This window comes from Mastomys coucha, unplaced genomic scaffold (assembly GCF_008632895.1).
Source record: "Mastomys coucha isolate ucsf_1 unplaced genomic scaffold, UCSF_Mcou_1 pScaffold18, whole genome shotgun sequence".
NCBI lineage: Eukaryota > Metazoa > Chordata > Mammalia > Rodentia > Muridae > Mastomys > Mastomys coucha.
This window is the reverse complement of record NW_022196900.1, coordinates 114436107-114463529: the sequence shown is the minus strand read 5'-3', so window position 1 is coordinate 114463529 and position 27423 is coordinate 114436107. Positions and strand designations below refer to the sequence as shown.

Here is a 27423-nt window from a genome sequence, read left to right as displayed (position 1 = left end):
GACAGTGGCACTATCATGGACTCTGGCCTCGTATCGACCCTGTTTCTCTGGTTTTAGGACAATTTTTCCTTCAGACTGCATTGAGCGAGCCCGCAATACCAGGCCTTGTATGCTCACCCAGCCAGCCTGACCTCAGCTCTACATGCTCCCTAACACAGGGCCGGCTGCAGCCTAGGCCACGGCTGTGGACCACGCGAACGCGACCGAGGTCCAGCGGGGATACGCAGCCCGTACCGTTTCGCGGCGGCAGTCTCGGCGAGTGCCGGCGCGGTTGGAGCGAAGAGAGGTTCGGATCGCCAGCTGCCGCCATCTTGCCGCCAAAGTTTCCCTAGCAACCATAAAGCTGCCTTCCATTGGCCTCCGGTTGCCATGGGGCGTAGCCAGGAGACCTTAACACCCGAAGCAACGCGTCGGATCCGGAGCCTGAGGACGCCAATGCGCTTGTGCACCATGGCGCATTTCCGCCGGCCTCATTCTTCCGCCGGGAAGCACTCCCGCCAACGGCTTCGGTGTCCATCCCGGAAGCGGAAATGGTTGGAGCTTGGGCCCCGCCCCTCGGCCATCTTGGCGGGTGGAGGCGGCGCCGCGGGACGGAACGGAAGTGCCTGTGCAGCTTCCCGGATCCGGAGCCGAGCTCTGGCGGCCGCCCTGCCCGCCATCCTCCTTCCGCAGCCGTGAGGGAGACCGCGGCTCGGCTGCACCGGAGCTGCGAGGTGCTGGGGGTGGGCTGGTGGCGCGGACCTGGTCGGGCGGCACACCACGGCCTTCCTCCGGACTGTCAAGGCCATGGGCGGGCGGGCGGGCGGGCGGGCGGGGCTGGGCAGCGCCTTTGAGACTGGCGAGGGATTGCCAGGGGCCGGCCGATCTCCGAGAGGGGTACGCGAGGGGACTGCTGAGCACTGCCCGCCCTGGCCGCGGCTCGGCCCCGGGTCGTGGCTTTGGAAGAAGGTGGCCTTCCAAAGGTTGCCTGCACAGATCCGGGCGGCATGTGTTAGGTGTCCTCTTGCTACCCCACTACCGTGTTCAGTTTCGGGGCACATGTGTAGGAATTTAGCCTTAGTGCAAAGACTTTACTCAATGGATTGAAGGAGTGTTGGTTAAATGGGTCTAGATTATATGGTGACGTTAAGGCAGTAAAATTCCCAGCCCTCCAGCGTGGTGCAGATAAGGCTACATTGCCTTACCTTCACATTGAGAACCCCCAGTGGCTTTTCTTTCTTAATTTTTAATAATAGATACTATCCAAGAGGCGGCGGTGCACGCCTTTACGTGAGGCAGAGGCTGTGAGTTTGTGGCCAGCCTGGTCTACAGAGCGAGTTCCAGGACAGCCAGGTCTACATGGAGGAACCCTGTCTGGGGAAAAAAAGAAGACTAGAGACTACTTATATGTCTTGGAACTGCTTTTTTTTGATGTGAATTTTTTTGAACTCACAATATGTGGAATTCCCTCATAAGTGTACAAAAGAGCATCAGTAAACCCATACTCTGTCCCTTAGATCCAGGTTGTGTGTTGGGGAACTGGTTGTGGTGGAGGTAGAACGTAAAGAAAGGGCTGGGGAAAATCCAAGATGATCATCTCCCTCACCTACCCCCAAAGGTGGGAGGGGCCCAGAGAGGGAAGGACTTGGGGCAGGGTCTGGAAGGGTTGTCAGAAAGGGAACAACTCTTGAAGCATGCAGGTGCTATTCCTTGGCCAAGACGCAGTGACCCCCCCAGATACTGTGCAGAGAGCTTTCTCCTCTCTGCTCTATTCCTAAGTTAGGAGTGATGGACTGCAGAAACTAGCCAAATGATGGGTTCCAGAACAAGGGGAGAATGTTCTCTGTGCGGTACTTGTCCCTCTTAGAACAGCTTTTATCTTGCTCTTTTTGTGATAGAACATAGAGCAATTTCAGTAGGTATGTGACAAGCACTGTAGGTTGTGAGGCCCATCCTAAAACCAGACAAGGGCCCTCAAGGAAGAGCGTACATTATGGTGAGAGGAAGTTGAGAGGTTACTAGAAAGGGATTGGAAAACAGTTATAGGAAACAGGAACAGTGATTGACGTGGAAGCAGTGGTCATTGTGGACAGCATGGAGGGCCTTTCTGACCTTTAGTCTTAGTGGAGGGAAGAGGATTGCAGCTAGAACAGCTGGTATGAGGGCTGCCCTACTTCAGGAACAAGTCTGAAATGTTGAGGGCTGGCACTTGGTTCACCACAGGCTGCCAATAGATCGTCATAAGAGCCCTTTGAGGAAGGCAGTGAGGTGCTCATCCCATTTTCCAGGTCCAAGCCCAAGGCATTCTTCAATAGCTGTCCCAGATCATGCTGCTAGGAAGTGCAGTGCTGGGATTTAAAGCAGGCAGTGGGACTCCAAAGTTCACGTTCTTAATCTCCCTATGCTGCCTCTCTCAGGTTGTTATTGGCAGTGAGTTTAATCAAGATGTAGAGCAATGTTTGTCTGATAATCAAAACTTGACTGATGTGTTTTTGGTAGGTTTTCTACACATCATCTGAGCCAGAGTTTTAAGCAATTAGCTCAGCTTAGAGTGCACACCTTAAAGGAGTAGCTCTGTCTTTTTTTCTTTAAAATGGTTTCACTGTATAGATAGGTTGGTCTGGAACTCACTCTGTAGACCAGGCTGACCTCGGCTCACCTGCCTCTGCCTCCTAAACAGAGATTAAAGGCATGCTCCACCAGGCTTAGTATTGTCTTTTTAATATTACTCTTGTCTTAATTTAAGCAAAAGGTTTTTAGTGGTAATCACTGTAAAATAAAGGAACACTTTCGTATACTGTAGGGTAAAGAATGTGACTAACACAGTTGGGCTTTGGCCTAAGTGGAATGGCCATTCTAGGTAGTATATTCTAATGTGGCCTCTATTTAAATGTAGAATCCCCCAGAAAGGGAGAGCCACAACTAGGTTTTTCAGTTAAATTGTGTGCATTTTGTTTATGCACACACTTGAGACCAAAGGGCGTTCTCAGTCTCCTGGGCAGCTCTGGGCACTGTACTCAGTGGATCCAGGAAGTGCAGCACACTGGCAACTCTTACTGCAGACTCGAGACTGAGGTCTGTGGGGTGCTGGAAAGGCTGTCACATTATGTGTCCACTGATATCTGGTTCCAAAAGACTCCTCCAGGGTTGAGACAGGGTAGGCTGGACGTGTTGGACTTCTCTTCCTGCTGCCTTATCGTAGCATTTGTGAGCCTGGTTTCTTACCTACTTTGGGAGCATTGAGATCAAGCTCAGGACTTGGCTGGAGACTGAAGTCTGCCTGTATGTGTAGCCTTTAGAAGGGCATAGTTTTGCACATGGTGAACCTGAGGCTGACGGTAGCTAAAGAGGGTATTGAGGCTCTCGGTGCTCAGCACAGGTAGATTTAGTCAGACTTGAACTACAGTTTGTTTCTCCTCTTCACCCTGTGGGGAGCAGAGGACCTGGGACAGGTGCTGTTCATAGATTTGAGAGGACCAGGACTCTCCTGCTTCTCAAGTAGGACTGATAACAGAGGCTCCATCACTTAGCAGTTTGCCTGAGTCTGTACCTGAAGACCTGGATATCAAGCTGGGCCTGAGCTGCTGCCAGGCCTGGCACTGCTGGAGGTCTGTCCTCTGTGAAATAAAGGGTAATGGTTTTCTTGGCTGTCTGAGGTTTTACAGTGAATTCTGCCTGGGGTCCCAGCAGCATTTGAAACGGCCAGGGGCAGATAAGGTTGCCTTCAGTTGCCAGATAAACAAGGATACGGGTAGATGGGCTGCCTGCTAGTCCTGTTGATGGGGAGAGGACCTGGCCCTGGGAGTATAGATCCAAGGCAGAACATGAAGAAGGCTGGGTGTTTGGTGAAAACCCAAAGAAGTGCTTTGGATGAAATATCAAGTCTTAAAAAGTTCTTGACAGACTGGTCAGTAGAACATTTTCATATCCCTGAATGCTTTTTATTCATTTTAAAAGTATTTTGTATTTATCTCAGTTACAGAATGTCTGAAGGGGACAGTGTTGGAGACTCTGTCCATGGGAAGCCCTCAGTGGTGTACAGATTCTTCTCACGGCTTGGACAGGTGAGTAGATTTGTAGATCATTAGTAAAAATATTTGGATGGAAGCTGTGACTCCTGACAGATTCTCCTGAAGGGTGAGTTTGCTGTTTTATAAAGAGAAGCTAACCTACAGCTTGCCCTAGCAGAAGCCTTTGCTTTCAGGGTTTGGCTTGTTTCTTTGCCATGAGTGCCTGAACAACACATGTTCCAGAGAAAGGTCAGGTAGGGTCTGGACAGTAGGGACTTCTTGTTCCTGTTTTTGTTTTGTTGCTGTTGTTGCTGCTGCTCTTCCCTCTCCTCCCCTCCCCCCGCTCCTCCTCCTTCTTTAAAAATATTAAAATCCTTATATCTCAATGGTGTAGACAACAATGGTCCTTGATCTTCTCTTTCCACTTCTTTTCCTCAACCTGCCACCCGCATTCTGGAAAACCTCCAGCCTCCTTTGCCCTCAGGTGTCTGCTGGGTGTTGCCTGAGAGTGTGAGCCTTTCTTGCTGGCCCAGGTGGATGTAGGTCACCATGTATGGCTGTGTTTGAGGCTGTCTCATACACTCACTGTCTACAACCCTGATACTATTGTTCAGTTAAAAACTTGCCACTCTTTTAAGAAATGTCCTATAACAGTCTGTTGATAATTATTGAAGCTGCTTGGTGGGTAGGTACACTTTACATAATTATGAATGTTTAAAAATGTTTACAATTAAAACTTAAAGTTATATTTCAGAATTAAGATGTAAAGCATGTCTGTGTACTTGAAATGTGTGTTTATAGAAAACCCGAGAGTTTCCATAGTAATGACTGTGGCTGCTTTGGTGTGCATAAATGCATGGTTTGGCTGCCAGCAGTCAAGCTGTGATCAGCCACTTACCAGTGAAGGCAGGCAAGGGCAGTGTGGGCCTGCTGGGCAAGCGCAAGGTCCTGGAGTCTCAAGAGCCACATCTGGGACTCAGAGTGACCCCTTGGGAAAGTAGGTTTTGGGTAGGATTTGACCCATGGGTGTTACAACATGGGGTACAGTATATGTGTTACAATATGTGTGTATGTTACAGTATGGGTTAGAGCATCTGGGCTACAGTATGTGGGTTACAGTATGTGTATCACTGAATGGGTTACAGTGTGGGTTACAGTATGTGTCACTGAATGGGTTACAGTATATGTGTTACAGTATGTGTGTGTTGCAGTATGAGTTAGAGCATTTGGGCTATAGTATGCAGGTTACAGTATGTGTGCCACTGCATGGGTTACAGTATGGGTTACACTATGTGTCACTGCATGGGTTACAGTGTGGGTCACAGTATGTGTGTCACTGCATGGGTTACAGTGTGGGTCGCAGTATGTGTCACCGCATAGGTTACAGTATATGTGTTACAGTATGTGTGTTACAGTATAGGTTAGAGCATCTGGGCTACAGTATGCAGGTTATAGTATGTGTGTCACTGCATGGGTTACAGTATGTGTCACTGCATGGGTTACAGTGTGGGTCACAGTATGTGTGTCACTGCATGGGTTACAGTATATCACCGCATGGGTTACAGTATTGTTACAGTATGTATGTGTTACAGTATGGGTTAGAGCATCTGGGCTAGAGTATGTGGGTTATAGTATGTGTCACCACATGGGTTACAATGTGGGTTACAGTATTGTCACCACATGGATTGCAGTATGTATGTTACAATATGTATGGTAGAGTATGCATGTTGCAGCATTGGTTACAGTATGCGTGTTACAGTATATGGGTTGCAGTATGTGTGTCACAATATGAGTTAAAGTATGCATGTTATAGCATGTGACAGTGGGTTTAAGGTGTAGACTTGCTCCTCTGTAGCCTATGTCCTCCCTTTGGGTGAGACTGATCTTCTTTATGTTTCTGGTTAATGCTGTAGTAGTCTTTTATGCTTGATTATTTTATAATGCTTTTGCTTAAGAATTAGGTTTGTTTCAGGAATTATTGCAGATAAATCTTGGATTAATTATAGTATTTCATGCCAGTGTATATACAATATATATAATATGCCCTCTTGCTGTCTTAAGTATCTCTTTAAAACTGAAGCCCAGCTATTTCAGAAAGTGCACTCTGTAGCACATGGAGTGTGGGCTAATGTGTGCCTTTTATTCTGCCTTAACAGATTTATCAGTCCTGGCTGGACAAGTCTACCCCCTACACGGCTGTCCGGTGGGTCGTGACACTGGGCCTGAGTTTTGTCTACATGATTAGAGTTTACCTATTACAAGTAAGTGTGGTCTCAGCTATCTTCACATTGGAGTGTCGATTATATGTCTCTTACTTTCAGGTGTGTGACCACCTGTTTAAAGAGGATTGTTAACAGTCTTTCCTAACCTTATTATGTTCCTTATTTAGGGTATTTAGAGTTCCCAGTGTGCCCAGACTAGTCTTCTGGATAATAGACCCTGTGGTATCCCTCAGACCTTGTGTGTCTCTGGGGACACAGGCTGATACCTGCATTCTTGGAGTGGTATAGACTTAAGGTGCACGAGTGACTTTTGCACTCACCTGGGTCTAAGCTACTTCTGTGTGGCTAATGAGGGGAATGAGGGCAAAACATTTAAGAGGGTAAAAGATGGGTGGCTTAAAGCAGTTCTTCAGGTTCCTAGGCTGTCTGTGAACGTCTTGGACAGGTGGCTTGTACTCAGGCTTTTGTTTGGAGCTTGTTGCTCCCTAGTTAGACACTTGGTTTCTAAGAATCCTTGCACACCTGGGTTGGAGACTTTTCAATGTCTGTTAGTCCAGAGAAAGGCAGCTTAAAAGATTTTTCACTAGCACATTTTCTCCTCTGCATCCATGAAAGATTTCCACATTTAAAGTCTGGCCATCTATCCATCCATCCAACCATCCATCCATCCATCCAATATTTAGGAGGATATTAGGACATGAGGCAACACATTGATTTACTGGATTTATTGATGCATTCACTGCTGTGAAATTCTTAAGTAAATGTAGATACTTGTCCTTTATGGCTTTCTTCCTTTAAAAAAAAATTATTTATTTATTTATTTATTTATTTATTTATTTATCAATTATATGTGAGTACACTGTAGCTGTCTTCAGAGACACCAGAAGAGGGCATCGGGTCTCATTACAGATAGTTGTGAGCCACCATGTGGGTGCTGGGATTTGAACTCAGGACCTCCAGAAGAGCAGTCAGTGCTCTTAACCACTGAGCCATCTCTCCACCTTTATGGTTTTCATTTATAAATTTATTCCTAGCAGTAGACACAATGCTGGCTTAACATGATGGTGGTAGGCTACTCTCTAGTTTATGCTTGAAGGATTTGCTTTGTATTACATGTCTGAAATTAGTATTGAGTTCATTGAAACTTAGTCGATTCACTAGTGGAAAGACTGGATGGGCAGCCTTGGGTGGGGGTGGAGCAAGCACACAGGTTGGTTGTGCTCTGCTCTAAATCAGATTTGTGCCTGACCTGGCATTCCTCAAGGCTTGGCTTTGCAACATGATAGCATATGTGCATAAAATTCACTTTTATATCTAGTTTCTAGTTGTCTGACTTGAAAATTTTTTAGGCAGAAAGGTTTCCTTTATATGAAAAATACAGGCCTTTAAGGAGTATGATGCAGTTCTGAAAATGAACTGGGTAAGCACGACCCTTTAATGTGTTAATGTAAGCACTGCAGGGATTCCTAGTCCTTTGCCTTCTCTGGAAAGCTGGGTGTGAAAACTGTAGATTTTTGCCAGGGGTGAGATGGGATGAGAAGAGGTGTGATGGTGGTTTGGAGGCAGAGACAGAGGCTACACAGAGAGATCCTGTCTCAAAAACAAAACAAAGAAAAGAAAAGGACAGAAAACCCTTTTCTCTTGACTTCCTTCATTCTAGATCTCTCATGTGAGGTTACTATTCCAACTGAAGTCTTTCTAATGCTGCGAGTTGCCTACAGAGGCCTGCCAGCTGTCATGTGTACAGTAATGACTGACCTTCTGTTGTAGACTTCGTGTGAGCATGTTTGCTCACAGCAAGCTTTGAGGCCAGGAGTACACTTGAATGTTACTCAGATGTCCATCCTACATTAGCCCTATGGGCAGGGCAGTGTCTGTTGAGGAGAGATTTCTTTTCTTGCTGCAGCCAGTCCTGGTCAGGACTGTGGCTGACTGTCATGCACATTTGCCTAGACTGTTAAAGATGTTTGTTGTCTGGGCCCTAGGTTGTCATGGTTGTCAGACTCACAGGGTAAGATAAGGTAAATGGTTACTGTGGAGCAGTCATTGCTTATCACCTCACCTTGAAATCATGTTTGTGGTACAACAGAGCTTCATGGGTATGGGCTCAGTGAACTGGTTCCAGCTGGCTGGGCTGCTCATTGATGATGCCTTTCCTTCTCTTCCAGGGTTGGTACATTGTGACCTACGCCTTGGGAATTTACCACCTAAACCTTTTCATTGCGTTCCTTTCTCCCAAAGTGGATCCTTCCTTGATGGAAGACTCAGGTACAGCAGGGCCATTGGGGTGCTGTCAGAGTGCTCTGTGACTGCCTCTGCATCCTCCTTGGGATAGTCCTTGGTCCTGAGAACACTTGGACCTGGGCTTGTGGTATTTATTTATGATTGTGACATCTGGGTCAGGATCACTCACTAAACCCTGTGCAGCTGTGGAAAGGGTCACTCTCTAGCTCCACTGTGCTCAGGAAAAAAGTGAAGCACTAGGTTTAAATAACACATCCAGGGTCACATGGAGGATGAGCAGGGCACAGGGGTCACTGTTGGGTGTACTCTCATACGACCAGAAAAACACAGGAGCAGTAAATAGCAGAGGTACAGCTCAGACCAGGAGGACCCTGGTTGCCAGGAGTTAGTACAGGCTGAAGCATAGGGTAGGCCTTGGTTTCTGAGTTGAAATGTTCTTGAGTGTGGGTTTTTGTTGTTGTTGTTGACACAGGGTTTCTCTGCATATCTCTGGCTGTCCTGGAACTCACTCTGTAGACTAGGCTCACCTCAAACTCAAAGATTCACCTACTCTGCCTCCTGTCTTGGGTCTCTCCTACCATGTGGATTCCAGGGATTAAACTCAGGTCGATTGTCTGGCTTGGCATCAGGTGTATTGATCTGCTGTGGCATTTCATTGGCACTTTGTATTTTATTGTGATAATGGATTTCTGTGTATTCCATACTGGCCATAAACTCATTCTGCATTCAGGCGCTAGGATTATAGCACATACCACTAAGTGGCCTACATTTTTTGTCACCTGCTTTAGGTAAACATTAGTTTGTCCTTATTTACATAACTGTACAGTACAACAAATGAAAAATCTGTATGAAATTGAGTTTTTTAAATTATTATTTTATGTACATTAGTGTTTTGACTGCATGCATGTCTGTACGAAGGTATTGGATCCCCTGGAACAGGTGACAGTTGTGAGCTACCATGTAGGTGCTGGAAAATGAACCTGGGTGTTCTGGAAGAGTAATGAGTGCTCTTAACTGGTGAGCCATCTCTCCAGCCTCAAAATCTTTAAAAATGCCTTTAAAAAGTTTGTAAGTCTTTTATTTATTTATCTATTTATCTATCTATTTATTTATTTATTTAAAAAAGTCTCAGGAGAGCTGGAGAGATGGCTCAGTGGTTAAGAGCACTGATTGCTCTTTCAGAGGTCCTGAGTTGTTCAATTCCCAGCAACGCTCACAACCACCTATAATGGGATCTCATGTCCTCTTCTGACACGAAGGTGTACATGCAGATAGAGCACTCACATAAAAATAAATCTTTTTTTAAAAAAGGCAAAAAACGTCTCACTTGAGTTTTCTAAAGCAACAAATTACTTTGTAAGTTATACTTTGTCAGTTGACTGTGGACTCCACACTTTAGTTGAATAAAATTTGTTGCCATGTGTGAAGCATGTTCAGCAGCATTTAGGGAAGACTTGTACTTGGGGCAGAAATCCAAAGGTAAGATGCAGATGCTTCATCTCTAGCTGATGTTCTACCTTTCAGATGACGGTCCTTCGTTACCAACCAAACAAAATGAGGAATTCCGTCCCTTCATTCGAAGGCTTCCAGAATTCAAATTTTGGTGAGTTAATTTTTTTCTATCAAACAATAAAATATCTACATCTATATATGCCTTTCTTTTGCAAGCGCAATTGTCCACGTGTAGGAATGTGGTGCCATTTTGGTGCACATGCAGTAGGTCATGGTCCTGTCATAGTCGGGGCAAGTGCTGGGCACATCCATCTCAGACACTGGCTGCTTTGTGTTGGAACACTAAAAGTCCTATTTAAGGTATTTTGAAGGAAGTACAGCATTATTGCTCACTGCTCTTCCTCTTGTCTACATAGTGGAAGTCCTTTCTCCTGACCAGTCTTGCTGTTATTTCTTCAAGGCATTTGTGGAAATGGAAGACAGGTTTTTGTCTTAGTTACTGGTTTCTTAACAAAATGGGAATTTTGTTGTGCTTTGTTTGCATGTGGTGTGCATTCATCTAAAAGGTCACAGCTGGGCTGGACAGGTATGGGAGTGTGTCACAGGGCTTTCCAAGAGAGACCACCACTTCAAAATGCTCTGTTTCAGATTGGCACAGTAGTCTTGAGTTAGTAGATCAGGCTGGTTCTAGAATGAAGGGTTCTAATAGCTGTTTTCTAGGCCCTTTGCCTCCTGTGGGCACTTTTTTTTTGTTTTTGTTTTTGTATTTTCTTTGTTTTTTGTTTTTTGTTTGTTTTTTCGAGACAGGGTTTCTCTGAGTAGCCCTGGCTGTCCTGGCACTGACTCTGTAGAGCAGGCTGGCCTCAAACTCAGAAATCCACCTGCCTCTGCCTCCCAAGTGCTGGGATTAAAGGCGTGCACCACCACCGCCCAGCTGTGGGCACTGCTTTGATTCAAGGCCACCCTGCACTTCCACAGAGTAGCCATCCTGGGAGTGAGAAGACTAGGGAGAGAGTGGTAAGAACACAGGTAGGTGCAGTGTAGTGTAGCTCCTCCAAGGATCTTCTGTCAAAAGCTTGAAGCTGTGTGGCCTCCTGGTCTGTCTTTTGGACCAAATGTCCCCCGGAGGCCAAAGGAGCCAAAATCTTTGTTGGCTCAATAAATTGAATGAGCAAACTGGGTTCTGTGAGTGTTTTAACTCGGCAGCTTTGGTGCTGTGTGTAGGACACAAAGTGTTAAAAACGTGGGATATGATCTAGGAGAGGAAGCAGAAGGTAGGTAGATGCCCCCAAGGAACATGGACTTTGTTGTGTAGGAAAAGAAGTGCTTGTGTGTGTGGGGTTAAGTAGCACAGACCCTAACCATCGAGGTGGTGGTGGCAGGGCTGTGCACTGGGGTGGGAGGCACTCCCTTGCATTCAGTCTTCCAGAGTCAGCCCCAGGGCCTAGGTTACTGCTCAAAATGGCAGTTCCGGGTAGCAAACATGAGGTGCATTTGGCTTTAGCTGGGGTGTTTCCACTTTGTGTAAACTTAAGACTTCGTTTTTAAAAGGCTGAGAGGTCTTGGTTGTGGTTCAGTACACACAGACTGACTTCACACTACACTACTCTGTTAGTACCTCTGGTGACTGTAAAGGCCAGAGGGGTCTGACAGTTGCCTGGTGCTGCCCGCTGACCACACTAATGTTCTCCCTTTGCTTTAAGGCATGCAGCTACAAAAGGCATTCTTGTGGCTATGATCTGTACCTTCTTCGAGGCTTTTAACGTCCCAGTGTTCTGGCCGATCCTGGTGATGTACTTCATCATGCTCTTCTGTATCACAATGAAGAGGCAAATAAAGGTAAAGACAGTGGCGCTGCTGTGCAGGGTGGCAGTGACCAGCCCAAGGCTGCAGCATCCCTGCAAAAGCATGCTTGCATTCAGTGCTGGCATCGCCTTCTGTGTGTGATGACTGACTTGTGCTTGGCTTCTGTTCATGAGTCCCAGACTGCAAGCCCTCTACGGGAACAGAACCTTCCTGGAAGGTTGCTGGAAGCTGAGTAGGAAAGCCCTGGGTAGGCCAGGTGGGTTTGGGCCTGCAGTTGCCCTGCTACAGCATAACGCACACCCCCACACTGGTGGTGTAGCTTGGTAGCTGTACCCCTTCTGTACTCTCCAGCTCTTTGTTCACAGAGGCTCATGAAATGCTTTGCAAGTGTTGGGATTTCACACTGGCCTCTAGTGGGTTAGAATGTGCGAGCCACAGTGTTGGCTTCTTGATTTCAATTGTGCTAGACAGAAACAATTGAGGGGTACCTTTGGCTGTTCAGGCCTAGGGAAGAGGGTTAAGCAGAAATTGTTTTGAAGTAACTCAAGTTTGTTTGTGTGTTTGTTTTCCCAGCACATGATTAAATACCGGTACATACCATTCACACACGGGAAGAGGAGATACAAAGGGAAGGAGGACGTGGGCAAGACATTTGCTAGTTAGAAGCTGGACTGACTCACACGGACTCAAGAACGGTTTTGAGCCATTGTAACAATGCCTTTTTCTTCACATAAAGTAGTTGATTATGAGGAAGTTGAATTTTCTTTTTAAGAGGAGCCTCAATGATTTGTATCTGAAATATCAGGTTCTTGAAGAAACTGGCATTTAAACCAAATTGCATTGATTTCTTTTTCAGTGATGTTCATGTGTTGGAAATGGACAGATTGTAGTGAACCCATAGGCTTGGGAGGCCAGGCGGGTGGCAGCCCAAGAGAGCGGGAGGGAGGATGGGAGTGCAGCCCTGGAGAGCTGCCTTCCTGACCCCGCTGAGGCCACTCCTCTGTGCCAGAGGGACAAGCCAGCCTGCTTCCTGCTGTGAAAAAGAATGTACCACTTTGAGGATGATTTCACAGAGCTCTGTGGGGTTCTCATGCCAGTGTCTGAATCTCATCTCACTAGAGATGTTTCTCAAATTGGCCTCGATCATAATGACTCAAAACTCTGTTCTTAACTACCATGATTGCTTTTGAGGGCCTGGAATTATAAATATATATTATATTTTAATTGTTTGAGACTATTTTGACACTTTCCTTTGATACGTAACATTTTGCCTTTAATTTAAACTTGTTCTCATGCAACAAGCCCTTTAAGGAAACAGAAAGGTCCAGAGCACACCACGTCGGGTTTATCGCATGGCCTTTTACTTTCTATGGGGAAGACAGAACCTACCACGTGTCAAACTTTTTGATGTGATAAAAGTAATACTCTTTAAAACATTTTACTAAGTGACTTTAAAATCCCAACTTTATTAAAGACAGTGTCCCTTGCTTGTGCAGCCTTCGTCTACACCGTGAGTCACCTCACTGAAGCCAGCTTGCTTGCCACAGCTATTGCAAGGGAGCCACTGGGCCAATTAGCACCAGGACAGCAGACACCACAGGTAGAGAGGGACAGGCTATCCACTTCCAGCAGGTTCTTCAGTCCCAGGCTGTGTCCTATTCAGAGCCCACTCAGAGGTGTTTCTCATCCATCCTATGGTGTTAGATACTTAGTGAGTCAGCCACCTGGGTTTCCTTTGTGGGCACAGATGCTCCTTTTAAATGTCACATTCTGTACACCTAACCTATCATTTTCTAATGTTCTAAGTAAGTTTGTCTTTTTTAACCATGTGAGCCCTTGAGGCTCAAACCCTGGATGTTTTTGCTTACATTTCCCACGCTATCTTCCTCATCGCTGACTAGACTCCGGTGTGCTGGAAAGAAAGTTGGGTCTACCTGGCCAGAGCAGTGTGAGTCCCAGTCGTGGTACTGCAGATATCTGTAGCTATGTTCCAGGTTCCCAGAGACTTCATCTTCCCATAGACTCCCTGAAGCTACCCTTAGTCAGACCTGGTCCTCTGCCCCACCTAGAGGGATGGGTCTTGCTCTGCAAGGAGATCACAAGGGATATGGTGGCATCCGACAGTATGGCTGGCTTCAGCCCTCCTTACTCTAGATCTCCTGGGTTTTTTTGTGTTTGTTGTTTTTAGTTTTTAAGACAGGGTTTCTCTGTGTGACCCTAGTGATGCTGAAACTCACTCTGTAGACCAGGCTGGCCTTAACTCACAGAGATCCACCTTTTCTGCCTCCTAATCCTGATCAAGGGTATATGCCACCACAACCCAACTTGAGCTTCTGTTCCTTTTTCTTTTTTTAAAGATTTACTTATTTATTATATGTAAGTACACTGTAGCTGTCTTCAGACACTCCAGAAGAGGGCATCAGATCTCATTACAGATGGTTGTGAGCAATCATGTGGTTGCTAGGATTTGAACTCAGGACCTTAGGAAAAGCAGTCAGCGCTCTTAACCGCTGAGCCATCTCTCCAGCCCGAGCTTCTGTTCTTAATGTACCTTTTCTGTGGAATTAGTCCCTTAAAGATATGCCAGGCTATCTCTGACTTGAATTCTTTTTAAAATCTTGGAAATGTCAAACGGAGGCAAGAGAAAAGTTAGGGACAAGCCAAGAGGGAGCTGGATTCGGCAGTGACATTGGGTAGGCCACTTGTTTATCTGGGCTCGAGCAGACATGGTTCACTTAACTTCCTCAGAGAAAGCTATCTGAGGATGCATGGAAATTGGTTTATAGGAGAAAACTCACTCAAGCCAGTTCTACCAGGTTGGCAAGACCTTCAACAAGTAAAGTTGCTTGCTTGCTACCCAGGCGGACCGGAATTTGATCCCTGAAATACATGATACAAAGAACCAGCTCCTGCAAGTTGTTCTCTGATCTCTACACATGTGCAGTGGCATGTGTGCAACCTAATACAGTTTTAAAAAAATCTGCAACTCAGGGAGACCCCCTTCCTACCTGCTAGCTAGGCCAAGATGAAAGCTTTCACTTGCTATTTTTTAAAAAGACTTATTTATTATGTACTATAGTGTTCTGCCTGCATGCTAGAAAGGGCATCAGCTCCCAGTATAGATGGTTATGAGCCACCACATGGTTGCTGGGAATTGAACTCAGGACTTCTGAAAGAACATCCAGTGCTCTTAGCCTCTGAGGCATCTGTCCAGTCCAGACTTTCATTTTCTTAAAGAGTTGACAACATGGGTTAAGCGTGTAGTGAGTGTTTTAGGAGGGTTGCTGACATTGGTGAGCCCAGAGTGCTATACTTAGCTTCCAGCCTAACACAGCCTGAGCCCTGCCTCTCACAGCCTGATGGTGGCTTCTTCTTTACAGACCTGAGTAAAACACCCTGAACTTCTGAAGCAGTGCTCAGCTGTGTGGCTTGAGAAGGGAGGGGGAGGCCACTATCTCCAGAGACTGAAGAAGCCATAAATTACGTGCAACAAACTCTCCCACCCCCATTATTGAGTGACTGACCCCCTTTCTTTCCAGGTAACTGTAGTAGCTTATGCAACAAAAGAACAGTGTGGAGGTTTTATATTTCTGTACAGCCACAGTTCTGAGGAGAAACTCTTCCATGAGCTTCCATCCGCTTCTTGGAGCTGTCAGCGGTAGTGTCTCAGGTAGACCAGCTTCTGAGGTGGGAACTTCTCCCGGCACAGGGGACATTCGGTCTGCAGAGTAGGGTGTGTTTGCACATTGGCTGTGTACTGTAGCTGGCCCTGATCTCCTGTTCTACATACATGCACAGCTGTAAATCAACCAGAAAACAGCCTCTCCCAGGGTCCTGAGTCCTAGAGGGGCTAGGCATGGGATAGTGCTGACTCAACGTAGCTGGTGGTGGTGGTGGGGGGGGGGGCAATACTTCTGAACCTGAGATGTCTAGGGCCTCTCCTGGGCTCTACCCATTGACTGAGCGTCTGCCATATCTTCCCAGCAACCCCCACCAGTAAGATACCAGGCCATGTGTGCTACTCTAGCCCCTTCCTTGTAGAACTTCACTAGGTTTAACTCTAGATGAATGCCAGTGCTTCCTCTCAAGAGGAAAGACTTGCTCTGCTGTCTTTGAGAAAGCAGGGTACACATTCCACACTTAAATAGGCTGGTACACAGTGCCCTCTATGCAGACTACTGACTCAACAGTGTAAATGCTTGTGTCTTTTGTACTGTGGCCTAGCTTCTTAACAGCAGGGCACAGCCACATAAAGTTTCCTCTCACTTGCAGCCTAGGCTTCTGGCCAGGGCAGTAAAAGTAGCTGACTGGCTAGACATGCCAACCAGGGCCCTGCTGCTTACATGAAGCAGTGTGCTCTGGGCACCTGTCCTTCTGGAAATGGTTCGATGGTGTGTGCACATGTACTAGCATGCTAAATGTATGAAGTAAGACGGTAAGTGTAGCCTGACATGTGCACCCAACATGTGCCATTCACCTGCTTAGTCAGGCCCCAAGAGAGGAAGGCTGGAAACTCAACCCCAAGCATGGTTCATATCTCACAGAGCTTTTAACAGATGCCCACCTCTCCACCCCCTACTCAAGAGGTTTGGGAGGTCCCGGCAGCATAACTGCCATGGGTCACAGGCCTGGGAGTATGCATACCATGGGTCATATGCATACATGGGAGCATGCATTCTATGGGTCATATGCATACATGGGAGCACGCATACCTTGGTGTTGCACCACTCAGTGATGCACTCCCAGCAGAAGAGATGGCCACAAGGTGTGGCTGTGGAGTGTCTCCGTTCCTCCAAGCATAGGGTGCAGAGTGGGGCTCTGCACACTGCTCTGTCTTCAAGGGAACTCCTATGGGGTTAAGTACACAGGTGAATACACTTTTCACAAAATCAGGGCATGCCAAAGTAGCTCAAGCCCCCTGCATACCTGCGGTGGGACAGATTGCGGTGCAGCCTCCACTCCTTCCTGGCTCGCTGTTTCTGCCTAAAACTGTATAACTGCAGCCCCATGGACAGTGCCAGATGCAAGAGGGAGATAAGTCCCAGCAGTCGGTAGCTAGTTTGAGCCCTCTGGTCCTCTCTAGGGAGGCGGCGAGTGCGGAGCTGTTAAGACAGGTTATCAGGATCCCTGAGGGCCTGGCCTCTTGTCTGTTGGAGGCTTAGTATTCAGCCAGGCCTCCTCTTGGCCACTGGCAGTGTCCCGAGAACAAGAATCAACAGGGAGATGGGTTTAAGTAGTGACTGGGAACCCTAGCTATAGGGTGACCTTGAGGCATTAGCAGTATAGACAAGAACTGACCCAGGAGGCTAGATGGACCAGAAAAATGGCTGAAGATTCTAGAGCTGTCTGGGAACTACTTCAGAGGAAGGGAAGGAGCCCAAGGAAGAGTAGGGTAGAGAACAGCAAGGGAACCTGAACAGGCATATACTGTTCCCTCTGACACTGGCCCTCAAGGATGCTGTTCTAGCCTCTGTTGTAGCTAGTGGTGTAACTGCCATGCACATCACAACACAGAACTATGCTGTCTTCCACTTCCTGCCTTCCCACTGGCAGGCAAATGAAGATACCAGGTTACATCATGCCTTGGGCTGGAACAGGGAAACAGGCCCTACAGCAAACCCAGTGCCCATCATTCAGCAGCTGTTAGGAAGGGAGGCACATCTGCTAAACTAAGTGACTGCTTGGGCAGGTTTTGCTTCATCTGGCAGTACTGAAGTTAAGGCCTGAGACCGGACTACGGTTCTGTCTATAATAAGTGTGTGTGTGGGAGGAACAAACAGGCTGGAGGGAGTGATGGCATTTGGTCCCCTGATGGGTGGTGGGCATGGAGGTGATTCCAAGGGGAGGTCTTTGGTGTAGCAGGATACAAGGGCTCTGGTAGGAAGCTAGGGTTGAGGAGGCAGGGGATTGCCAGATGCAACAAGGTCAGTACAGACTGTTATGTGGCCAGCGCTATGGTGAGGTGATGTGCTCACTCTAGGACCAAACCCTAAGATCTTGCCTTTCTGCTGGATGGTGATGAACAGGGACTTATGCTGGCAGGGGTAAACAGGAAAGGCCAGACTCTGGACTAGAACCTGCACTTGACACCCTCTGGACTAGGTGCTCTTCTCCAGACAGTGAAAAAGGACATAGCTACAGGCCCATAGTGAGGAGACTGCTGAGGCCAGACCTGAGTCCACTCAGTCACGTGCCCAAGTCTGCTGTCCCATCTTCAGTTTGTGGAAACTGGACTTCCCTGGGCTTTTTTGGAAAATATAACTGAACAAACTCCGCTCTTTCCCAAGTAGAGAATTTTGATTGCAACTTGGAAGAACACTTGGCTGTGATCACGTCAGCATGGGTCCCCAAATACGCTCCTCAGAGGGTCCCAGCCTCTATACCAGTTCCCTTGGCATGGCTACTTACATAAGTGATCCCTGCTAGTCTCTTGGCTAGGTGGTAGAAGGTACCATGAATATAAAACCAAGCCACATGGAGCCGATGGAGACAGGTGAAGCCCTGTCTCAGGATAAAGACTGCACGCTGGAGGGCCTTCCTCTGTTGTTCAGTCAGGGTGGCTGCGTGGTGACGCACCCAGCGCCGTGCCCCTGATCGGCTGCGTCCTCCAGGTAGCAGACTGCCCTGTGAAGCCCGGGGGCCATCGCCATCAGTTTGCAGCTCCTGTTCCAGGGGCAGCAGTGCCTTGTCTAGCAGGTAGGGCAAGACAGCATGTAGTACAACCAGCACTCCACAGCGGAGCCTGGATGGCACACGCTGCTTGGATGGGTCCACTTGGATGATCCCAACGTACTCCTCTCCAAGGGTCTGGTAGCCTGAGGATTAATGCACAATGATGAGGGTCCAGGGACAATCTTCTAGGCTGGCGTGTGTCCCCCCCCCCCCCCCCCCCCCCCCCCCAACCTCACCAGTCACCCTGAGATCTAGCCAAGGCCAGCACAACTTCTTGTTAAACCCACACTGGCCTTGCTGTGATGTAACCATGTCACAGAGTCTTCCACTCTGGAATAGGCTCTGCATCCTCTGTTGGTTCCTGCTCCCTTAAGTCTTTATTCTGTTTCTCAGTCCTTCCTCTGCTGAACTCCTATCCCCTGCCCAAGTGATGGGATCACCTTCTAGATGATGGTTCAGTCTGCATCTGGCTCAGTCCTAGGTATCCGGCATACATATGGCTGCTTACCTGACCCTGTCACATGGAGTCAGATTAAAAAGCCCCCAAGCCTATACCTCTGGCTTGCAGCTAGCTCCCAGTACTCCACCCTGCAGAAGATGAAGCCCGACTTCCTGTTCCTGAGGCCAGACCTGTGGTGTACCTTGTGCTCTTTCCATGTGTCTCACCATGACCCTGCTCGTAGGCCGCAGCAAACCTCTGTCCCCTACACGTTAGCCTCTTCCTTTGTATCTTGCAAGGCCTCACACCCCATAAAAAGGAAAGGCCCATCCTGCTGAGAGAGGCCTCCAGAAAGAATCTGGGGCAGTACCCTGTCTGGCCAGTCTCTTCCTTCCCTGAGACTAAAGCAGGTGATCTCCAGGAGCTGCTCAGTTTGTCTGGCAGCCTTCACCATCCCCTCCAGACCTGGTGGATTGTGGGCCCATCAGTGCCAAGGACCTGCCAAGCACAGCTACCTGCAATTGTGGTGAGGCCAAAGTAGGCTATGTCTGAAAGCAACTCGATCTCTTTCCTCCATTCCAGCCATTTCTTTGCACCTGAGAGAAGAAAAATATTAGCTCTGGAGAGGTGAAGTAGTTCACTTAAGATCACTCCCCCAACTCCCAGGGGGCAGGTAAAGTTCAAATCAAGTCCCTCCTAAGACGACCCTCAACAACTGCTCTCCCTTCACCATCTCTGCTGCCCTGGTTGACCCGAATGACTTCGAGACGAAGACCACTTCCTAAGAACCCCCCAACTGTAACTTTTACGTCTTAAGTCAGGAACTGTCCTAGGAAAATCTAGGTAGTGCTAAGAAAATAAGCCAGAGGCGACCTGTTTAGTATCAAACCTCGGCTCTCTGAAATCCCAAATCCCTGCCTGTGAGATCCACGTGTCTACCTATGAGAGTATTAAAGTTAGGTCCAACCTGTAGGGACGTTTGGAAAGTAAAGGGGCAAATGCTTGAGAAATTTTAAAGCAGAGACCTGCAATGTGTTCAGCAGTGTGTACGTCTGTTTTGATCCCCGCTTTCCAAACAAGCTTTGGAACTGCCGCCTATCTAGGTGCCCGGAACACTCACCCGCTAGGCTGTGCAGCGCTCCACCCGCCGCGCTCCGCAGGCCTCCCAGGTAGTACTCGTCCTTCTGAGCCGCCCGGATCACTTCAGGGGCACCCGCCTGCGCCATGGCCGGAATCGGAGAACTCGCACCGCGCCGGCGCACCTCGTGGGCGGGGCCTGTGACGCTCGACGTACTTCTGTCGTGGGGCGCAGGCTGCGAACATCACGCGGGCGAAGGCGGAGCCTAGGCGTGACATCGTGGAGGCGGGATAGCGGGCGGGGCCACGCAAGGGGGGTGGGGCTACTCGGGTAGGGGTGTGGTCTGTGCTTGGAGGGTGGAGCGGCACAGTGAAGAGGCGGATACCGAGAGGGTAGGACCCCCGAAAGAGCTCAGCCTCGCAGATGTGATTTTGGTCTGATTCAGGTCCAGTTTTCTGGCAGGAGATACATGCCTCTGGGACTGCAGAAGTGGACCTTTTGGGATAGCCACGTGATCCCCAAGGGACTACTGAAGTCCCCAGTTCCCGTTTGGAGTTCCTCCCGCCTCCCTTGCCCTGGTTTCCTCAGCTCGGATTGGGCAATTTGACCTCTGCCGGGAGGCATTCATGGCTCATGCAGAGGGGAACTTCTGGCCAAATCAAATATGACAGTTTGAAATGCAGATTCTTTGACGGCCCAAGGCTGCTTCTGCTGGAAGAGTTTTTAAACTCAGAAACTCATTTCTAGCATAATCATGGGGTATGTGTCCTCTCCTGGACTGCTCCTTACACGCGACTGCATTTTTGCATTCTCTTCTCTCAGTCATGGGGAACAAGACCAGAAACACTATTCAAGTATCTGTTGTTCTCAGGGATACTGCCTAAGTGTCTCTCTCTCTGGGCTCAAATCCTAGTCACAGACTTCATCTCAACTGCTGACCAGTGCCTTGACCCTCGTTCCTCCTTTGTGGGCTATGGGTATAAGACACAACTAGCCACCTCTCAAGAATCCTCTTGGGGGTGGTGGTGGCGAGGAACAAACCAAACCAAACAAACAAACAATCCTCTTAAGGATTATTGCTAAGGGACAAAACTCAGGATGGCCAGCAGGTGGAGCCATTAGCCCATCTTTTCTACTAGCTTGGGCAGCTAGAGATTATTATTATTATTATTATTATTATTATTATTATTATTATTATTTATTTATTTATTTATTTTATTGGTTGAAACTGCCAGAAGTTTCAAGAACGGGAAACTGAGTTCTACTCAGCCAGGAGGGAATAAAGGACCTGAAATAGAGGGTTTGAAATGCAAAGAGAAAACACGAAGCCAAGTTGCATCCCAATCAAGGTTCCACTTTACTGAGAATAAACCAGGGTTTTTATAGTCACAGGAGAAACTGAAAACAAGTCTCTAGATTACACTACAAAGAAAGTTCAGGTGCCAAAGTCCCCAGGTTCAGAAGATCTTCAGGCGGCTGGCTGGCTGGCTGGCTGGCTGGCTGGCATACTCAGGCGGTGGGCGTGGTCAGGCGGCTTCTTCAGAGATAGTCAACAGAGAGCATCTGTCTTAGCTCCCAGGTGTTAGCCCCCAAACAGGCTGCCAGGAGTCGGATGGATGACTGAAGTGAAGAGGGGATGTAACAATTGGTTTTTGGTTTTTTTTGAGACAGGGTTTCTCTGTATAGCCCTGGCTGTCCTGGAACTCACTCTGTAGACCAGGCTGGCCTCAAACTCAGAAATCCGCCTGTCTCTGCCTCCCAAGTGCTGGGATAGGCGTGCACCACCACCACCCAGCGCAGATCAGGAAACAAGAGGCCTTTCAGTGAGGAAAGAAAGTGGAAGGGCAAGATGAATAGTGACATCATTGTAGATCAGTTCTCTGGGTTCCTGGATGACCACATGGCCTGGAGTCCCCCTTTTCTTCAGTGTTTCAGGGTTCCAGAACTCTGAGGTGGAGGTAGAGCGAGAGCTCTTGCTTATGGAAGGGGCATATGCCCCTTGCCACCTTCCTTTGACCACCCCTTGCCTGAAACACAAGGATCCTGGGCCTGAGCCTGTGACTTTCTCCTTGTAAACTCTTCCCCTGCTTCAAGGATGGAAGACAGAAAGGCCAGGCTCCTGAGTGTTTAGGGAAGGCACCAGAGGTATGTCAGAGTGCTCGACAGTTCTAGTCCATATCTACCTCCTGGTCTGCTCGAGGACCACCCCAGTCTGTGAGACAACCATAATTCCCTCTTGTCAATTGTAGTGAAGTTCCCTGGGGACACTGCCCTGGAGGGCTGGGCTTTGACTGCCCCTCTTGGGGCCCTCACTAACTCTGTGAGGGACAAGATGTGGCCTTCACTTGATGAGCCTCAGGTTCCTGGTCTATAGATCAGGAATAATGACGATAACTCGTTGGTGTTTATTGAGAGACTATCATGCCAGCACTGGCCACATGGACTTTGTGGGCCCACATAGAGATGCAGTTGGTGGTAGATCTGGGACGGGATGGGATTCTTTGTCTCGGCACAGAAGCTTCTGCAGCAAAGGTCAGCCATCCTAGAGGCAGTGTTCACAGTTTTGTCCCTCAACAACTGCTTCTAAAGTCATTCCTGCTGGGAGTTTTGTTGTCCTGCCTGATGTCCTTTGCCAGGGATGCTAGCTCTGGCCACTCTGTTTTCTAATTTTATTAAATTAAATTATATTTATTGTGTTTGTGTTATATGCATGGGTGTATGTGCATGTTTGTCTATGTGTGGGCATATGTGGATATGTGGTGTGTGTGCTTGTATGTATGAGTGTGTGCGTGTGCACATGTGCGTGTGTATGTGTGCTTGTGTGTGCTTGCGAGTGTGTATGTGCACACCTGTGAGTGTGGAGACTCACAAGGATGATACCCGATATCATCTTGGATTGCTCTTCCACCTTCTTCTTTGGTGGAGGGTCTTTGAATCAAACCCAAAACCTACCCACATGGCTAGTATTGTTAGTTAACTTACTCTGGGATCCTCCTCCTTGCGAGGTTGAAATTTCAGGTGGGTCACCTCATCCATTAGATGTTTATGTGGGGTCTAGGGATCTGAACTCTGCTCCTCATACTGGCACAACAAGCATCTTATCCACTGACCTCTATAGTCAGCCCTATCTGAGATTTTGTAATATAGTTCTGTTGGTAGGGAGGCCAGAGACAGTAAATCAGGACTTGGGGGAGGCCTGGGAACTAGGATGGGATGCTCAGCAGGTGGCTCCATTGCATTTGCTCCGTGCCCTTCCCCACCCCCACCCCCAGGTTAAACCTTCCAACCTATCTAGCTGACTGATAGATGAATGTGTAACTCTTATGCTTCTCTTTGCCTGAGTGTCTTTCATTCCTTGCAGATCTTCCCTCTGCCCCTAGCAGGGATTTACCATGTTGGTGGTTGCTGTACACATCACACCCAGGATGGGGCTTGCTAAATGGCTGCCAAACAAAAAAACTCCATTTCTCTACAGATCTGGCCCTGGGGTTGTACTGTGGGGGTGGGGGTGGGGGGTGTCCACACCTGCCTTGAGGCAAGAGTGTTACCAGGTGATCCTGTAATGCCCCTGCCCTCACCTGACATCTGGTCTCCTGGGAACCAGAGGAGGGACAAGTCAATGCTTTCTCTGCAGGAATAGGGAAAGGACTTGCAGCCTAAGTCTGAGGAGTCCTGGGGGGCTTGCCCCACCACCTGGGGCATGGAGCCAAGCCAAATGGTAGGCTTCCCTAAGTTCTTCATTGCACACTTTAACTGCAGAGAGATAGAGGGACTGGGCAACAACCCGCCCAGGAGTAGCTCATGAACAGGGACATGACTGTTAGGGTGGGGCTTGCCCCTAGGTAGGAGGCCCCTCTACAGGAGCCACAAACCTGGAAAACAGGTTCCTCCACCCAGGGCAGGCAGGCTGGAAGCTCAGAGCACCCCACAGCCAGCTGCTCTGGTTGCTGCAGATTGGAGCCCTGGAGGTACTGTGGACACCAAGAAAGGGTACGGGTACTGGGAGGGAGTGTCAGGCCCCAGAATGGAGCCAGGAAGGCTCTGTCTGGTAAGCAGAGATCTCTGGGAGCCTCCCCCTCTTCCACTGTAGGCTTGCTAGTGAGGGTAGGGCTGGGGCAGAAAAGCTAAGCCCTTTTTGGAACCTTGTGCCCTGGTGGGAAGGGACCTTAGTGGTTCTGGGGTCACAGGCAGGTGACCGGGGTACTACCCTTATCCAGGACCCAGAGTTGGAGGTGTTGTGTCTCTGTGTTGGCCCTGGAGACCAAAAAAAAGGGAAAAGAAAAGAAAAATTGGATTCCCAGTGCTGAACCCCTGTGAGGCTCTGGGCCTTTCTCCATTCTCAGAACTTGGAGCTGGTACTGAAATAGAGCCCTGGGGCTGGGGAGGAAGGAGCCCAGTCCTGGTGGCATTAGCTCAGGTTAGAGTTCGGCGTAGGATTGAACCCAAGTCTGTTTGGTCCCACTCACGTACAGCTCTTTGTCTGCTGATGGAATGGGTGGTCTAGCACTGGGCAGCAAGACCTTACTGGTGGAACGGAGAGGTCTTCACACTGCGGCTATCATCCTCTACTGTGCTGGATAATAAGGGGCTGGCACAAAGGTCCCCAGGGAATGGAGATCTGGAAAGGCTTTCCAGAGGAGGAAGGGGCCTCTGTCTCGGAGGACACAGGTACATAGACTGTTTGTGGGCAAGTCGTAACAGCTGGGATACAGGCTGGCTTTCTAGCCCCCGCCTGTAGGATGGAGACCTGGAGGGCTGGTCACTCTAAGACACAATAGGATACACTACCCTAAAGAGTGATCTCTGGCCAGTGAGGCCTGAGGGAATCTAGGCTGGGAGCAGAATGGGCTTGGAAGGTCAGGGCCTCTTAGGCTCTTCCTGGACAGGGCTAGGGACAGTGTAACTAGCTGTTGGAGGCCTGCAGTTAGAAACTATCGTGAAGTTCCATTGCCCTTACCCAGCAGCCACCTAATATAGAGAGTAGAATCTGGAACAGGAGGCCTTGGTAGGGGGGGCAGGTGCCTGCACTTCAGGTGTGGCTTCTGTCTTCATGTTTCCTAAGCCTCACCTCTCTCATCTGTCAAATAAGAGGATGGAGGTTTTACCACCTGGGTAGTATACCATTCAGGAAAATAAGCATAGATCGCCTCCTGGCTCAGGGTTGGCTGGGAGATGGTGGTTGAGTAGTAGCAGCCTTAACACCAGGCAGGGATCTGCCAGCCGTTATCAGCATGGATTCTAGGAGGCAATGCTGAGATCCAGAACACTTCCGTGTCCACCTCTGCTCTAAGCCAGGACTTATCCGAGAGCTTGTCACATGCAGAATGCAAGGCAAGCAAAAAAGCTGCCAGATGGCAGTGTGAAGGCTTGTGGTTGGACAAGGGGGAGAGAACTTAGTTCTCTGATGATCCCTGAACTTCCAGAGAGATACTGTGGAAGGCTTTCTCCGTCTTAGATGTGAGAGTCAAGAATGGCCAAGGCTGGTGGGCAGGCACTGTCTGATGGCCTTGACAGAGCTCTTTCCGGACAGATATAAAAGACTCTGGTTTAGGCCCACAGAGTGTAGTTGAGGTTAGCCACAGGGATTCCTCTGAGAGCAGAGTGGCTTGGACCCAATGCAGGCAGAAGCTGCCTCCTTGGATCTGGTAGACATCAGAATTCTGGGCAAAGCTTATTAATGTGAGCTCTGTGCCTCTCAGATGGGTGCAGTGGCTCTGGGACCATGGTGTGCTGGAGCAAGAGGGCTTTTGAGGTCACAGCCTCAACACCAGGTTTCTGTCGATGCCCCTTGTCGATGTTCCCAGTTTTTGGAGCAGTTCTGTATGGTACTTGGCCTTGTCAAACCCTGCTATTCCGCGATGGAGTCTTCAGGGGGATCCTCCATTCTACTGTCAGTCTGGTATTCGGTGTCCCTATGGGAAGCCAAGAGACCTGAGAAGCTGTTGTTCAGGGCCAGATTCTCAGTAAAATAAACATTGTTCGAATTCTTAGGCACTACATGCTGGGTTATCCTAAAGCTGGGCTTTCCATGTTCTTAAGATTGTCCTTAGACTCTGTTAAAACATCAGCTAACTTGCCATGTCTTTGCAGGCATGCCCCTGTGTAACTCGTTGTGTATGTCTCAAAGGGCTCTGCCTATTTTCTAGGGTGGAGGGGCACTTTTCAGACATTGTCTTGACAAAGAGGCGAAAGATCAACGATTAGCCATTAGCATTCAAGGGTAGGCTCTGGAGCGTTGCCTCCCCTCGAAGAGTTGCTCCTAAGGATGGCAGGGCTGAGATGCTCAACTGCCCTTATTCTCAGCTGAGTCCCCTCAGGGGATGGGACTTTCCATTTGTTAATGGCTAAGAAGCCCACCCAGCTGTGGAGTCCAAGGTAGCACAGCTAGTTTCCTCTGGCAACAGGAAGGCAGGGAAGAGGAAAGAAGGGAGGAAGGAAAGAAAAGAGTGTAGATAGAGGACTCCATAGGCTTCCACAGTGCCTCAGTTCCCCCAGATGACTCTTGGGTACACAGCTGCTGGCTCCAGGTTATTATGGACCCAACAGTCTTCCTGGCTTGAGGTCTGACCCCTACCCCCCACACCCTGGACCTGGAACTTGACCTCTCCTAAGGACTACATGGATGAAAGCCATGCCCTGGAAGTCCTGAGTCCCCTCAGGATTCCTTCATGCTCTCCCCTAAGCTTCTGTCATCTGTCTACAAACCTAGGGTGGGAGCATGCAGCCTCTGGATACTGGGAAAGAAGAGCTTAACCAGTCCTAAGGACACAGGAGGGGTCTTGTAACTCTACACTTAGAAGCAAGCCTATGAGGCAAGGTCCAGCAGGGACTGCAAGTGCTGAATGCAGCCCCTTCAGCTCTTCCTCTGAAAATCTTTGATCTGGTTTATTTAGATCTGTCTTGCAACTCGGAGATGGGGCTCATTAAATTTATGATTCTATGTCTCCATCTCATGCAGAGAGAGGGCCAGGGACTGGATTTGCCCCTGAGATGTGGGCTTCTGTTTTAAGAACGTACAAGGTCGCGATAGCCTCTTCCTTGACTGTGTTTCTGACACATTCTAAAAGAAGTGCCCTGGGGGCCGGGGAAGGACGTGAATGAGATTCCAGAGTGTGGAATCACACTCTGTCCACAGTGTCCAGAGTGTGACTTCATGGAAAGGCTCTGTGTCAGTCATTGGGCTGGCTTCATTGAGTGCCAAGGAGAGAGGTCACTGCCTGTGACCTCCTGTGGAAGGCATGTTTTGCACCCTACTTAGAAGATGGGAAAACCTAGACTCTGGGGTTTTCTTAGCCACACAGGGCAGGCTTCAGGCTGAGCTCTGACTCAGGGACTGCACCTCTCCGAGTCTGTTCTTCTGGCTGCAGGTAGGAGGAATGTGGGAGCCATCAAAGCACTACTGGGTTCCTGTCCAGACTGACTCAGACCAGTAGATTGAGTACTGTGGCTGCCCTAGCACATTGGGGCTCTGCCCTCTTCTCCCAGGACCTGTCTGAAGAGCCAGCCTCAAGTAGGCATCTT

At 48.7% G+C, this 27423-nt stretch overlaps 4 protein-coding genes across 11 annotated transcripts in view; 2 read left to right on the top strand and 2 right to left on the bottom strand.

Annotated features, from left to right (window-relative positions):
- The window catches only part of Morn1 (MORN repeat containing 1), a 60127-nt gene extending 59532 nt beyond the window's left edge, over nucleotides 1–595 (bottom strand). For 2 of the 7 annotated variants that reach the window (XR_004121237.1, XR_004121236.1), the window contains exon 1: nucleotides 235–583. Coding sequence is in view for 5 of the 7 variants with exons in the window: in XM_031379734.1 (XP_031235594.1) it covers nucleotides 235–354 (120 nt within the window). In the remaining 2 variants the exon portion in view is untranslated. Of the gene's footprint in view, nucleotides 1–234 lie in introns of all 7 variants that reach the window. The other 5 variants (XM_031379730.1, XM_031379733.1, XM_031379734.1 and 2 more) reach the window with 4 other exon arrangements.
- Rer1 (retention in endoplasmic reticulum sorting receptor 1) lies at nucleotides 562–12947 on the top strand. Its single transcript, XM_031379737.1, has 7 exons — nucleotides 562–713; nucleotides 3956–4043; nucleotides 6146–6250; nucleotides 8380–8479; nucleotides 9980–10058; nucleotides 11611–11746; nucleotides 12287–12947. The coding sequence occupies exons 2-7, from the start codon at nucleotides 3963–3965 to the stop codon at nucleotides 12374–12376; spliced, it is 591 nt and encodes a 196-aa protein (XP_031235597.1). The 5' UTR covers nucleotides 562–713; nucleotides 3956–3962; the 3' UTR covers nucleotides 12377–12947.
- Nucleotides 12948–13149: 202 nt separating this feature from the next.
- Nucleotides 13150–20090, bottom strand: Pex10 (peroxisomal biogenesis factor 10). Of its 2 annotated transcripts, none has more exons than XM_031379735.1 (6): nucleotides 19945–20090; nucleotides 19340–19420; nucleotides 18122–18528; nucleotides 16640–16815; nucleotides 16426–16561; nucleotides 13150–15434 (listed from the first exon to the last, which is right to left on the bottom strand). In XM_031379735.1, the coding sequence occupies exons 1-6, from the start codon at nucleotides 20048–20050 to the stop codon at nucleotides 15366–15368; spliced, it is 975 nt and encodes a 324-aa protein (XP_031235595.1). In that variant the 5' UTR covers nucleotides 20051–20090; the 3' UTR covers nucleotides 13150–15365. The 2 variants fall into 2 exon arrangements, with proteins under 2 accessions (XP_031235595.1, XP_031235596.1); XM_031379736.1 differs by having other exon boundaries at nucleotides 13150–13405.
- Nucleotides 20091–23804: 3714 nt separating this feature from the next.
- The window catches only part of Plch2 (phospholipase C eta 2), an 83008-nt gene continuing 79389 nt past the window's right edge, over nucleotides 23805–27423 (top strand). Inside the window, exon 1 of the mRNA XM_031379719.1 lies at nucleotides 23805–23870. The gene's annotated coding sequence lies outside the window, so the exon portion shown is untranslated. The remainder of the gene's footprint in view (nucleotides 23871–27423) is intronic.